Source organism: Thunnus thynnus, chromosome 12 (assembly GCF_963924715.1).
Source record: "Thunnus thynnus chromosome 12, fThuThy2.1, whole genome shotgun sequence".
NCBI lineage: Eukaryota > Metazoa > Chordata > Actinopteri > Scombriformes > Scombridae > Thunnus > Thunnus thynnus.
Window position 1 is genome coordinate 24,616,634 of NC_089528.1, and position 14,277 is coordinate 24,630,910.

The following is a 14,277-nucleotide window of genomic DNA, read 5'->3' on the forward strand; positions in this document are numbered from 1 at the left end:
AAAGGCGAGGAACGAAAGAACTGGAGTTAAATCCAGGTAACTACTATTTCCCTCTATTGTATTCACGTCCAAAACTTTTTTGACCCCCGACAGAATTCAGGTCGTGAGTACGAGACAGTCGGAGTGACACCAGTAGCTCAAAAAGATTCATTTTTATTCAAACTCTTGATCCCATCATGCACCATTACATCAGAGATCAACTCTCATGATCAGTTACATCAGACTGTCCTGCAGGTTTCTTGGTAGATTGGATACATTACAAGTGTGTAATCAATTACTTTGATCTGTTATGTGCAGCATGTTGTGAGGTGTAATTCAATATGTGGTAAAGCTGTTTTTTTTTTTTTTTGAGTCCATGACATGATGCCATAAACATAAAATCATAGTTTCAACTTTATTATTATTTTAGATCACATGATCACTTTTCGCCTGCATCCTCCACAAATATTTTACATTCACATTACATAAACATATACGTATTAAAACATAATAACAATCCTTTCTTGAGTTTGGTTTCCCTTAAATTTATGTTTGGCTTTTTTCCAGTCGTCATCTGTAAACTGTTGAGGTTTACTGCCAAGATCTTCTGGGAAACGGTTCGAACTCGTTAGCTCCAAGTCTGTAATTTTGCATTTGCAGACGCTGCTTGTGGTGCCAGATGGGCGGGTTTAAGTGGTTAGTTGCACACAAATACAAAACAACAATATTTCCCTTCTATTGTATAAATTTAGTAACCATCTTCCTTCAGTTCGATGCAGAGAACTGAATTATTTGGTCACTAAAACCCCCGAGAAGTGTTTGCAAATGCAAATCTGAACATCATATTTTTAAGCCTCAGTTCAAATTACAAAACAGTTCGGTGCAAAAGATACTTTTAACAAATAACTTTAGTAAAAAATATATATTATACACAGTTTTATTGGTTCTCTGTGTGTAAATAAAACTTATTAAGTGTCTTCATTGGATCCTTCTGGCCACAACTTCCTCCTGGATTCTTTTAGGCTCTCAGCATGACGGACATTGTGAGGATGCTCAGAGGGAGAAGCACAGCTGGACGGGAAAGAGACAAGAAATGTTTATCAGAAAATGAGACGTTACTTAACTTTTTGCCCGTTTTTTTTGACACGGAAGTAAAAATTAAATTCTATCAGTGAACTCAGCTTGTAAACATGCAAACAGCAGATAGTCTCTGCTGTGTTTGTAGGTTTTCAGCCTCTTGTGCACATATATAAATATCTCGATCGCACAAGATAAACAGATTATCTTTGGGGGCTCCGTACTTTGCATAAACTGTGTCCCTGATGATATTTGAAACACGCAGTTTTCAAAGGCACCATTTTCTTTGGTGGAAAGTAGTTCCAGTGAAAACTGTTCATAATGAGGTCTGATGTTTCTCGGTTAGATCTCAAGAGACGGACCCCTCAAAACCTGGACAATCTGCATGTTATGTTCCACAAGAGCTAAAAGATGAGGATTTTGTTTGTTGTTGTTTGCTTCTTGTTTTTGTTTTATTGGGTTTTTTTGTAATTTGGGTGAACCAGCCCTTTAAAAACGATAACCAGAGTATGGAAATACTCATGTTGTAGATAGAGATACAATAAATGAAATGCAACAAATGGGAGTAACTTGACTGACTTGATTATATTTATTTTAAATATTAAATTTTAGCATTTCTATGTGACTTTGCACATACTGACGGTCACAGAGATCCACATGGCTGGAAGTAAAACATCTCTATCAAAACTGATTGCATCTAATAAAACCTTTATCCAAGTGCTCTATGAATTATTTTTTTAATGATATGAATTCATGTGAAAAACAATAAACACCTCCATTTTTCTTTTCAATAACTCTTTCTTTTACAGGTCCATAAATCCATAATAATTTCTTTGGAAGTTTCCTGGAAAGAGTTTTGTAACTTATTAGTAACTGAAGGGAAAGTAGAGTCAAAGTTTAGTTGTGTTTATGAGCTGAAACTTCCTGAAAGAACTTCTCCATTTAAACCGAAGTAAATACTGATGTGCAGTGGCTGAAAGGTTCTCGGTTACACCAGCAATGAATTGGCAATAATTAATCAATTGAACTATATATCATTTGTACCAAATTACATAGTTCTTTCCAGGAACTTTCCTTAACAGTTACATATCAGTTACTTTCTATAATATTGTACAAAACTCACCTCTCATTTATGGCCCTAATAATATTTTTTTCTTCCACTGTAAACAGTTCATGTAACATCAGGTTATTGTGGACGCTTGGTTGCTGTTAACCATGAAATCGCTTGTTTTGTATATTCATAGTCAACTTGTTCATTTGTATATAGTCAAATATGCTAAAACCATCTAGATGTGGATCAGATGTCAAGTGATAAGTTTACTGAATCCCTCTGGACTCAAGTGTAAACATGTGACGTCTGTGTGTTGTTTACCATGGTTGTAGACTGCACCACTGGCTCCTGATGTGGTCGTCGTTGCGTTGTTCGGTGCTGATGTGGTGGCGACGTTGCTGCTTGGGTTGGCGAGGTTCAGGGGGCCGCTGTTCAGAGAGACATTAAAGGCCCCGAGAGCGTCTGAAGAACGACACCAGAGAACAAAACAGAGGGAGGTTAGACAGTGAGGGTGAGCTGCTTAAAAGAGTGTTTTCCTGCTTCCTGAAATTGTCTTTTCTCTTTCAAACATAATTTATCATAAATGTGATGAGGGGTCATTGAAAGATGGAACCCAATATCAGCTTGAGAGAGAAGGCAGTAAATAATTCTGTATCTCTGGCGAATGAAGGTTAAAATTTTTTTTTTTTAATTATATTTTTGTTTTGCTTTTATTTATCAAATGAAGAAGCACCTCAGCCCATCAAAATTATGCTCTTGCTGGTGACCTTTAAACTCCTACCAGCTTAAACAAGGAAGATCGCACACAGACTTTCTCTTTTCATACACCTCGTCTTTATTAAATCAACATGATGATAAATAAATGGATAAAAGATTATATGAGACATTTCTCGTCTGAGCTTTCAAGGCATTGAGAAAGTGAATTGTGATAAGCAAGGTGCTGATCTGCATGTATTGCTGGAACAGGACCTGCTCCCTATGTAGATATAAAGGGCTCATCCCGAGGTAACAAAAGCGATTCTCATTTTCTGGCAATTATACTAATTTCTACACACTGGACCTTTAAACGTATACTTTATGTAATAACATACAGTATGCTCAGGGGGAAACAAACTTTAAAAAAAAGGATTTTTACAGGTACAAGACATCAGGAAACATGAGTGTGCAGCTCTCCTCCTGGCCTCTGCTTGCTTGGGAAATCACAATGTTAACCAAAATGATGTGTATAATACAATATGTGTGTTTGTGTCCACTTACTTCCATCAAAACTTCCAACCCCGAGCAAGACGGAGAAGGTGGTATCGCTGGACCTGGTGTTGGTGGCGTTCACATTCGGGACGTTGAACTCACATCGGATCACATTGCCATGCACCGAGCCTCGGATTTCTGTCACTCTCTGGAAAGGAGCGTGACATTTAGTCAGATATGGTGAAGTAGAATTGTAGCCTTCATCTCAGCATCGTATAAAAACTAACTTGTACTTGAGATAGATAATATATCATACTTTAAGTACATTTTGCTGATAATTCTTCTGTATTTTTACTTAAGTTTCAGTTAAGTTAAGTTGAATTCAGGACTTTTTCTTGTAATAGAGTATTTTTAGACTACAGCATCACTACGTTTACTTCAGTGAAGGATCTAAATACTTCCTCCACCACTGGGTATTGCAGCTGAAAGCACCAATTGATTTGTGTTCATGTTCTGGTGGGAATAAGTCTATGTCATGAACATTTTGAAAAGAATAGTGATTTGTAGATTTTTGCAATGGAAACGAATTGTATATTTTTGTTTACTTTGGGTTGTTATAGGTTATTATCTCGTCTGGATGACATAAGGTTCCTGTTCAGCAGCCGACTGTCAAATATCAGCTTCTTATCAGCACTTAAATACACAAACCAGCTGATGTTTCAGTTCAGTTTATACTGCTACATTACCATGGAAATATTATGTAAATGTTGACCTGTGACCACCTACAAAGGTGACATAAAAAAAATTAATAGATAAATGAGAGGAGAAACATACAGTAACTAATGTAGATACATCCCTACGGGTTACAAGGGGTCACTGAAGGTTTGAAGAGCATGAAAATGATAAATTATATGCGATGGCCTTCACAGTCACTAGATCTCAACCAAAATGAGGGAAAATCTTTTATAAGAATGGAGTCCATACCTCCAAAAGAGAAGTTTGGTGGCCAAACACCTTACGTACACACTTTTATGTTTGGCATTATTTTACTTTGTCAGCCATTTGTATCTCAAGGGTAAAGCAGCTGCAAGTTGATTGCCATACAATACCAGAGTCCATTCAATAAGATAGATAAGTACATTTATTTTCAAAACATGAAGATTATAGCTTTATCAAAAGCCATATAAAAAAAATCGACTTAAAACCCTTTTAAGGGATTTTCTCAAGTGCACTATAAAATGTTTCTGTCTATCCTCTAAACAACTTTCCTTACGTATGAAGAATGAAATAAATACATCATTTTTATCCCCTTATATGACAGTGAAGTTGAGGCCTCACCCTCTCTGTTGGAGTTGGTGCAGCGTCAGTGTTGCTGTTGTTTCTCTGCGTTGTGCGGAAGAAGAACGACCCATTGTTGGAGCTGTTTTTAGCACAGATGAAAAGCATGGTGGTGCCCTGAGAACAGAAAGAGTGATGAAAAGATGAGGTGGCTTTCTGACAGGCCCGGCTCAAGACAACAGGCGGCCCTGGGCAAGATTTTCTTTGGGGGCCCTCCTTAGTCTGCTAAGAACTATGAAAATAAAACTATAAATTATATATATGTATAGTTTAACTATATAAAACACTACACTAACACTATTATTTGTTTTATCAGGACAGGGCGACAGGGGGCTGTACTGAGACAGGATTCACAGGGCCCTATGCAATTGCGTCTCCAGCGTATAGGGCGGGCTGGGGCTACTTCCTGAAAGTAAAGTCAATGGAAAATTCCAGCATCTCAAAGTGTCTTTGTTATTACTGAAAATAAGTCAGTAAAGTAATGAAACAGCTCAGATAACGGTTTCCAGCTCTTCTTGTTTTGTCTGTGTTCACCTATGATGATTTCTATACATGGTGCCACTGTGATATATTTTCTACCTTTGCTTCCTTGTTTGCATCATGTTGTGTGTTCCTGTCAAGGTTTCACATGAATCTGGAAAGTCTCGCATTGTGACATACGGTTCATACAACAACACATGGCTCAGATATTCATATGCTATTCTTTCCATAGATTTTCTTGACTTTAAATTATATTGCAAACCAAGCCCTGTAACAAACCTACAGGCATTGTCTGAGAAATCTGTAAATAAAAAGCTTGTAGCGGAGCAGGTTTTAACCTTTTACCACCAACTGACTCAGGACGCTAGCACTGTACAACTTTTACAGACTCCCATACTATGAAGAGGTACATAAGTATGAACATTTAATATATCTCATCTTTTCGGTCAATGTGGTCATTTTCAAAAAGTAGAGTAAAATAACCCAGGCACAATGCACGTCATATGTCCAAATTCATCACAAAAGTTTCTTTTAATTTAGGAAGACAATCCCAAAAAGTGAGGTAGGTGTTAAAGATATACAGTTTGTTTGTTTTATTTTTACATAGCTAAGTATATTTTGTCTGAAACACTTTATATACATTTCTACATAAACCTGAATTCACACTCATTGAGCATTGGAGGCTACCTGCTGCTGCTGGTCTCAATCTAACTATCACGCTAGCTGCTACTGCTAGTATAATAGTTCAGCGTCAATGCTCCTCAATCACATGTCACAGTCTGTTTAAGTGAGCTAAGTGTGACTTTAAATGCTCAAAAATGTCCAAGAGAAATGATGAACTGTAAAACTTTATCCAAACAGTCAGCAAACAGTCAAGCAAAAGCTTGTTAGCTACCTGTTGGTACTGCTACCTGACAGTTAGCAGTACTAACAGAAAAGCTGTTAACAGAGGTTTTTTGTTTGATTTGTGTTTGTTACAGTCATAGTTTGAATTTTTTTTTTTTCAGTTGTCAGTTATGTTGAGTAATGTTTAATATAGCTGAATATTTAATTAGTTCCCTAACTGTCTCCATGTATTGTATCCACCCATCAGCAGGTTTAACAATGAGAAAGCAGGATGTAAGTGTTTCACTGTGAATCCAGATATTCAGTAATAAAACACCAATTTATTTTCTTTTATATGAACATATAGCAGCCATATAGCAGCTATATTGCCTCCCAATATGGAGGAGAAAATGGTATTTCAACTCTAACATCCCAATTCAGGGGCTGGATCCTCCAAAGTCTATCAAGTCAAGTCACTTATTTGTATAGCCCAATATCACAAATCACAAATTTGCCTCAGGGGGTTTTCCAACCTGTACAGCAATACAACATCCTCTATTCTTAGACCCTCAATTTGAATAAGGGAAACTCCCTAAACACCTGAGAAAAAGACCTTTAGTGGGGAAAAAATCTGCATAAAAGGTTTAAAAGCACTTCCAATTTAGGCAGTAAAAATTAGCCTTCTTTTTCTCAACCAGTGCATTGTTTGCCGTCCTCTATATCGTAATCGAAACTGGTCATTTACAACATTCAGTCCTTATCAACTCAGTAAATACTAAGTCAACAATGTCACATGGGTATTTAACAGATGTATACAGCGAGCCAGGCCAATAAATGTAATGTACAAGCCAGTCAATTTTCTATTGCTGGGAATTTGCGTTATAGGGCGTTGCCTACCAACCTACTGAATCAACATTGGTCATTTGTCATTTGTCACGGGTTTATCATTACCTACGGTATCAAGAGACTGTTCTCACCTGGTATTTACATTTCATAGGTTTTTAAGAGTGTAGCTTCCTGGTGGTTACTTTTGGCTTTACAAGTTGACAGTTCTGCAAATACACATGATTAATTTTGGCATCTGTGAGGCTTCATTTGGGAAGGAGGAGCATCTGGCTTTCAGTTCCTCTGAAGGACCAAACCATTTGTTAATCAAGTCCTTTTGGAGGATCCAGTCCCTGAATTGGGATACAGGATATGAAATGTCTCTATCCTAACTATGTGTATATGTGTGTGTGTGTGTGTGTTACCTCAGATGCATTCACGGTGAGTCCCAGCGCTACGTATCCTGAGGAGTCTCCTCTGAGTTCGATGGACAGCTCGGTGCCATTGGGAGCCACTGAGTTACTGGTGTTCACAGATCCAAACAGACAGCTTGTGTTTCCAGCAGGATCACAGTTGTCCGGCGTCTCCAAACACAGTTTAGTCACTCCACAACCTGTCCGGGTGATGTTCACCTGGTAGACGCACACACATACACAGTCACTCACACAGAATGTCATAAAAATATTTGACATTGAACAGCTTAAATGTCTCCAGCCAGTTTTGTGATCAAACAACTATTAAACAACTACAACTAAGGATTTAAAATTAAGTATGCTGTTTGTATGCTTTCAGTGGAAGTTTCTGCACCTTTTTTGTCCTCTACAGCAGTAAGACGTCATTGAAATTAGTCACCACCTCTACCTGATACTGCGTTTTGTTTGTTGTGATGTGTGAAAATGCTGACTTAGTGTAAAATGAGCATGATCAACCAGCAGCTGAGTTATCTGGAAAACTTGGCTGAGTTAAACCCAGAAATCTGAAGTTCAGGTTTTCATTTATCAAAGTTTTATATACAAACTAAAGTAAAATACTTAGAATATGACAAAGCATACAAATATATTTTGATACTTCACCAGACAGATGGACAAGTTAAAGCTATTTAAACTCAAAATCATGATGGATAACAGCTTTAAATATCATACCTAGGTGTCACTTTTAAAAATTTTACTTGGATATTTGTATAAACATATGAAATATAAAGAGAAAAAATAATGCATCAAGCTAAAACTGACTGTTAGAGCCATCAGAGTGCTGGTAGCTGATGAGGTTTTATACTCTGGTATTGAAAGTGGTTAAGACGCTGTTAGAAGTATAAACACACATTATACTACAGTTTTCTGTTTAAAGTACAAAGGTCAGGATGGTATTATGATGCTTTACACTACCTCTGTATTATTGGCGAATGACAAATGAGCTGTTCCCTGGACACCTGGAGCCACATAAACCATCAACGCAGCGACCAACAGGATCAATACTCGGTCCATTCCTAACAGCAAGACACAGAAAATGAGCACAGAAAAAGAGGAAATATTATAAAATTGACAAATAAGAGATCCTTTCTATCAAAAATACACTACAGTTTTGAAAAACTTTGTCCATACATCCATATCTGTGGACCATATAAACTACATAATACTGGAGAAATCAGAGTAAATACTAATGAAATGGTCCATTTTTAAGACAAATTATTTCTGATCATCTGCACACCACAATATTTCACGGTTTTGTTGAACCATTTCTGAAAAAAATAACTTTAAATAATCATAGAATTTACAATACAAATGTAAATATGATTTTTTCATTTCTCTCAATTCACACAGCAATATAATGTAGATGTCTGTCTTTCAAATCATGTAGTTACCACTACTTAACCAATAAAACCCAATAAAATAATTCAAATAAACAATAAAAAAACAATTTAAAGTAATTATTCATGACAATCAAAATATGAAAATGTGATTTTGAAGTATCCTTTTTGTTTTTGAGAGACTGACCTGAGTTGTAAAAGTCAAACGTTGAGCTGAAGAAATGTTGTGTGTCTGTTTCTGCTCCTCTGAGTGCAAATGAACAAATGATCCCTGCAGAAATGTTTTAAATCGTCAAATGTCAGCACCGATGTTCCAGGTGAGGTGATGGTGATGCAGGAGGGTGGGGACAGGAGGTCAGGGGGGGCGGGGACTTTGGCAGCATCCTGGAAGGTGAAGGTGTGGCTTTGTAAGAACTCACCTGACTACCTGCCTGGAAGGTGTGTACTTCCCTTGTATTTGAAACGAATGTTGGAAGCGTCGTCATGGTTGAGATGAAATAACTTCCTGGTGTTCTGAGCCGGATTAATTGACCCCAAAAAACTCTTCCTTTGAGAATTTATTCAAGCGTTTTGTTTAGTTTGGATTATAGACTGTGGGCCTTGTCACATGAAAGACTAAAAGATCAAAACAAAACATGTTTACATGTTAAGTCAATTAAAGGCTTTAAGGTTTTATTGCAAAACTATATTTTTACTATATTATTAATTACTGTTTGAAAGACACATTAAAAGACATAAACAAAGACAAAAAATTCCTTAAATGTAAAAGAAAGAAAAAGGAAAAAAAAATACTGTATTCAAAAGTTTAAACTACGGACTAATTATTAGAAATATTCAGCAAAAAACACTTAAGTATGGAAAGTAAAAATACTCAAGGAAAGTTCAAGTACCTCAAAATTGTACTTAGAGTAGTATTTGAGTAAATGTACATGGTTACTTTCCACCACTGAATGTGTATAACGTGTCAATGCCAAACTTCTGCTGCTTTGTGATGGACAATAAAGTTTTTCTGATTCTGAGTCTGAAAAATATCACTATTAGTTATGACTGACATCACTAATTGTTCTTAAACATTTACACAGGCTTACAGTACACACTGCTAAATCATATAATGAGGAACAAAACAGTTCCTCAGTTTGATCAGTCAAAACTGAACAGGCTGAGAAATTGTTTTCTTCCTCAGTTTGTCAAACTGTTAAATCAAACTGTTAAACTATTAAATCGGGTGTGGACTGAGCGTTGAATGTTAAAGGGAGTGATTAAAGTGATTAAAGTAATTAAAGTAATTCACTGCACCCACTTATTCATAATGTCTGATGTAATATACAGTACTTTGTAGTATTAGTTTCGTTGTTTGTTGTTGTGTTTTGTTATTTATGTGAAACAGTGTATCTCTTGAGAAGCAAGACACATTTCAGAAGAATATTCTGATAATAAAGTGAAATCAAATCAAATATAAATAAAATCCAGAGTGCTGCTGCCTTTACATTTTCAAACACTACTATAAAAAGTCTGAAAATAAAGGAAACTAGTTATAACTGACATTCTTTTTTCTTATATATGTTGTGTTATAACATGTGGTATTTCACAAAAACTCTCTTCAACTAAGATTAATACATTGTTGTACAATTCAAATACAGTTTTACATCATAGTGTGTAATTTTTTCTTAATTTCCAGCAGATTTTTACATTTTTCCAGCTATAAATACATAAAATGAACCAAATACATAAAGTAAAACAAAGGACACCCCTGGAATAAAAAAACCCCACTGAAAATAAATAAAACAAACAAAAAAGGAGGGATTATGTGTGTATGAAAGTATATGATTATGTGAAAGCAAAGTATGATATATCACATCTAATGAGTGTAAAAGTATAGAGTAGATTTAAAGACTTTAATGCATTAACAAGTTGATCACATGACTCCACTTTATTGTAGATTTTGGTTTTTGGCGCAAACCAGTATCAGAATACTTAACGAACGTGTTGGCAACATAGTACGATACTTTCTTTATCTCTCACACTGGAATGTGATCCGTCTCGCTGAACATAACAAACAGATGAACCGTTTCACAGGTAAATACTGCTGATGACACATTGACATGAGACCGTGAAACTGCTGCATACCATTGTTATCATGCCAAATTATATTCTGGTGATGCCGAGTCACATCGTGATCTAAATTTCCCGTCAGATTAGTTGTACGTTTGGCATTTTCATTATCTGTTTCCCAGTATGGGAGCTTTGCTTTGTTTCCTACAGTTGTTGTGTGCAATAATAACATACTTAGTACCCAGTTTGGGTCAATATACCAACACAATACTATACTGGGTTAATGTTACCCAGAAAGCCCCTCAAGACAAGGGGTTGTTTTGTCCTGGTTTTAGTGTTTTTTCTATTTTTTGTTGGGTTATTTACCCAAACTAAAGCTTTATAATCTACTCTACTGTTTTTAAACTTAAATGTGATGGTTTGTTATTGATTGTTAATAACTTGTGTATGTTTAGAATGTTATATTGTTTTGTACAAGAAACAATAAATCTGTGAATGTGTTTCTAGTTAAAGCTTGTTGTGTTAAACGCTGAATCAAATAACAAAGTTAAAATGTTAAGCCAATGTTGTATTGTTGCTACCAGTGATTTATATTAAAATAACAAAAGAGGACACCACCAGAGAAAACTTTAAAATGTGTAATATCTAAGATTGCTACAGCAAAAAATCTCTATATTATTTAATGTGATGCTTAAGGTTAAATAAAGTTAATTTACTGCATTAATTGAATCAATCAAAACAAACCAACACTGACAAAGATTTGGTGTTTATCTCTGTATTTTATTGCAGGACTCTAAACTCTCTATTGAGACCTAATATGATCAAATTTCTTTTGTTGTGACTGGTTCTTTAAAGCAGGTTGTAAACAGGTTGTCAACAAGAAGAAAAATGTCGTAATTAGCCGCTTTCTGTGTGTTTTGATGTTTCTGTTTACAGCTGGTTGAGATCATATTTCTCTGATAGAGGGCAAACTGTTGTTGCTGATGGTTTCAAATCAAACCCCCAAATTATTGATTAACACTATAATGTCCTTTTTTTTGTTGATGATACTGTCTTTTATGATCTTATGTCATCGGAAACCAACCAGCCTTCTCCAGGTTACAGTCTGCTTTTACCTCTCAGTTCACAAGAACATGAACCTTTGATGTTCCCACATCAATCTATGCTCTAAATGTTGATCTAATAGACAAAGTACAGCATTATAAATGATTAGGAATTTGGTTGTATAACAGATTGCCCTGAATTTTGCTCAAAAACTAAAATTGGGTTGGATTCTTTTACTGGAACAAAAAAACATTTTACAATTTCACTTAACGTACACTTTGACAGACAATATATGGTTTCATAATAAGAGATATTTGACTTGATTGATATTTGCCCTAAAGACGTCTTGCTCAACATTTCACAATCTTCTTTGCTCCACTGAGTCTCTGTTAAGTGACGTCTGACACTTAGTCAGTTTTTCCCTCGCAGATCTATTGATGGGTTGAAAGGGGAATTTCCTGTAGCAGTTTGACAAACCCCTTCCTTACTGGCAAAAATCATTCCTTATTATTGACATCATTATATATTTAAATGTCCATGTTGAAATAAATTTGATTAATTGTTTATAGTAATGTGAGAATAGGGATTTGACTTTTGTTGTTATAGATGTTACAGACTTCAGTTTAATATATTTCTTTTTCGGGTGACATTGTTCACATAATTGTTATGGCATGCACAAGAACTGAGGTCTATCTTTTACTTCCACAAGTGTGCAAGCAAAGCAAAACTGGCAAAACTGGCAGCTCAGAACAGACAGGATTAACAGGACTAAAGAAGCCAAAACAAGCCAAAACAAAGACTAAACAGAAACCCAGAACTTAAAAACTACCTGAACTAACAAGGAGATGAGGTGCAGGTAGGGAGAAGCTCAGGAGAGGGGAGTAAGGTCCCGATTGGCCGGGGGGACACACACAGGGAGTAAGGCAGGTGTGTAGATGGGCAAAGGAGGGAAAATCAGTACAGGAACATGAGAAGGCAAACATACAGCAGAAAACCCCAAAACCCAGAAAACACAAAACCTTTTAATAACAAACCAGCATACATCAACCCGTCCAAGAATATATATGAATATAACATTAAGTACAAGGCACTATAAGCTAAATAATCATTCAAGACAATCCTTTAAAAATACAAACCACCATACGACCACAAGGACTGTCATGGAAAAAAGTCCATGACGCAAAATATTCGCCATCTGTAAGTTGAGCTGAAAGGCAGGTTTACTGTGATTCTCTAGGAATTTGCATGCTCTGTCATATTGTCATAATGGTGTCATATTAATGAAACACTTCCCCCAGATAATGGTAACCACATCACATCGGGGGACGTCCTTTGGGAGAATCTAAATAGTTGGAAAGGGATTTTGTTTCAAAACAGGTTTAGTTACAGGGATCCCTCATCAAACAGAGGGCCAGTTTGTGCACGTTTGCTTTCATTATGTGGCTTGTCTCTGTTTGTTCTGCAGGCCTGGAGTGTTTGACCAAAATACACACCTTGAAAGAGTCGTGCAGCATGTTTATTTAAAGGGAGACGCATTTAAAACCAAGAGAGATTATATGAAAAATCATTAATGTATTAGCAGAGTTAAAAAAAGAACTTAATCTAAGCAGGTCATGATAATGTGCTTATTCACAATTAATCAGAGTGCAACACTGAGTATTTGGTGATTTGAATGGAGTTTGAACTGTATACAGGTACAATGGGACTGAATGGGCCTCCATAGACTTTAATCAACTATAAAACTTATAAAATGACTCATGAAGTGTCACATTTCATTATATCATAACAGGTTTATACAGTTTGAAGTACCGTGTGAGTTTAGTGTGTACAGGGTCTATTGGCTTGTTCTCAAAACTTAAAGCTTTAACTGATTTTTTTGGTTGTGAACACAACAATGACATATACTCACCTTGATATGTTGAACAAACAGTTTCTTATTTACACATTCAGCAGTTACAGAGCAACGTTATCGTTCATTTGGAGTCGTGTTTCTGTCCAGCTGGTGAATATGAGTCCAATATTCACTCTCTTTTAGCTCTGTTTTTGGTCTCCACCAACTCCTGAGAGAAATATCTGGCTCTTTAGCTGCTAAATGCTCCACTATGTTCAACAGCTAGTCTACAACTAACTGTGTTTGTTTGCTGTTTGGTGCTGAGCAGGTAGCATACAGTAGGTTTTTAAAGCTTTTTCTGAAAACAGCTGCCTGCTGCAGCCAAAAACAATGCTGTGAGAGCTGTGAGAGTGAACCAAAATAGTAAAGTTACAGCCAGACAGCTAAACAATGAGATGAAACTCGCTATAAAGCTCCGTAAAGCCGAAGGGAGCTGCAGATAATTCTCTTTAGGTTCATCACTACGAGCTACGACCAACACATTACACATGATAATTTGATAGATCGCTATTATAAAAAAATATTAATTATATTTAAAGGTACCCTGTTGAGTTTTTGCCCACTAGTATTTTTATGGGCGAGTTCCTGTTTCATTTGTATCATACGTGCCTCTGGTTTCACAATATTTCATTGATTGACAGTTGATGGCAATAATGTGCCAATAAAAACAGAGAAGAGGAAGCAAACATTGATGTAAACAAAGCAGGATTTTAAGGAGGA

The 14,277-nt window shown here is 36.1% G+C and overlaps 1 protein-coding gene across 1 annotated transcript; it reads right to left on the minus strand.

Annotated features, from left to right (window-relative positions):
• Positions 1-137: 137 nt before the first annotated feature.
• On the minus strand, positions 138-8,886 carry LOC137194526 (putative ferric-chelate reductase 1). Its single transcript, XM_067606498.1, has 7 exons — positions 8,758-8,886; positions 8,149-8,249; positions 7,189-7,395; positions 4,634-4,750; positions 3,365-3,503; positions 2,429-2,569; positions 138-1,050 (listed from the first exon to the last, which is right to left on the minus strand). Exons 2-7 carry the CDS (start codon positions 8,245-8,247, stop codon positions 998-1,000), a joined length of 756 nt encoding a protein of 251 aa, XP_067462599.1. The 5' UTR covers positions 8,248-8,249; positions 8,758-8,886; the 3' UTR covers positions 138-997.
• Between the last annotated feature and the right edge of the window lie 5,391 nt (positions 8,887-14,277).

What these genes read in the sequence shown, in the direction of transcription:
- LOC137194526 (XM_067606498.1), bottom strand. Translation starts at nt 8,247, where the DNA reads ATGGACCGAGTATTGATCCTGTTGGTCGCTGCGTTGATGGTTTATGTG. An exon ending in TCACCGTGAATGCATCTGAG is followed by an intron (nt 4,751 to 7,188) that starts GTAACACACACA and finishes TTCTGTTCTCAG; the next exon opens with GGCACCACCATGCTTTTCAT. An exon ending in GGTTGGAAGTTTTGATGGAA is followed by an intron (nt 2,570 to 3,364) that starts GTAAGTGGACAC and finishes GTCGTTCTTCAG; the next exon opens with ACGCTCTCGGGGCCTTTAAT.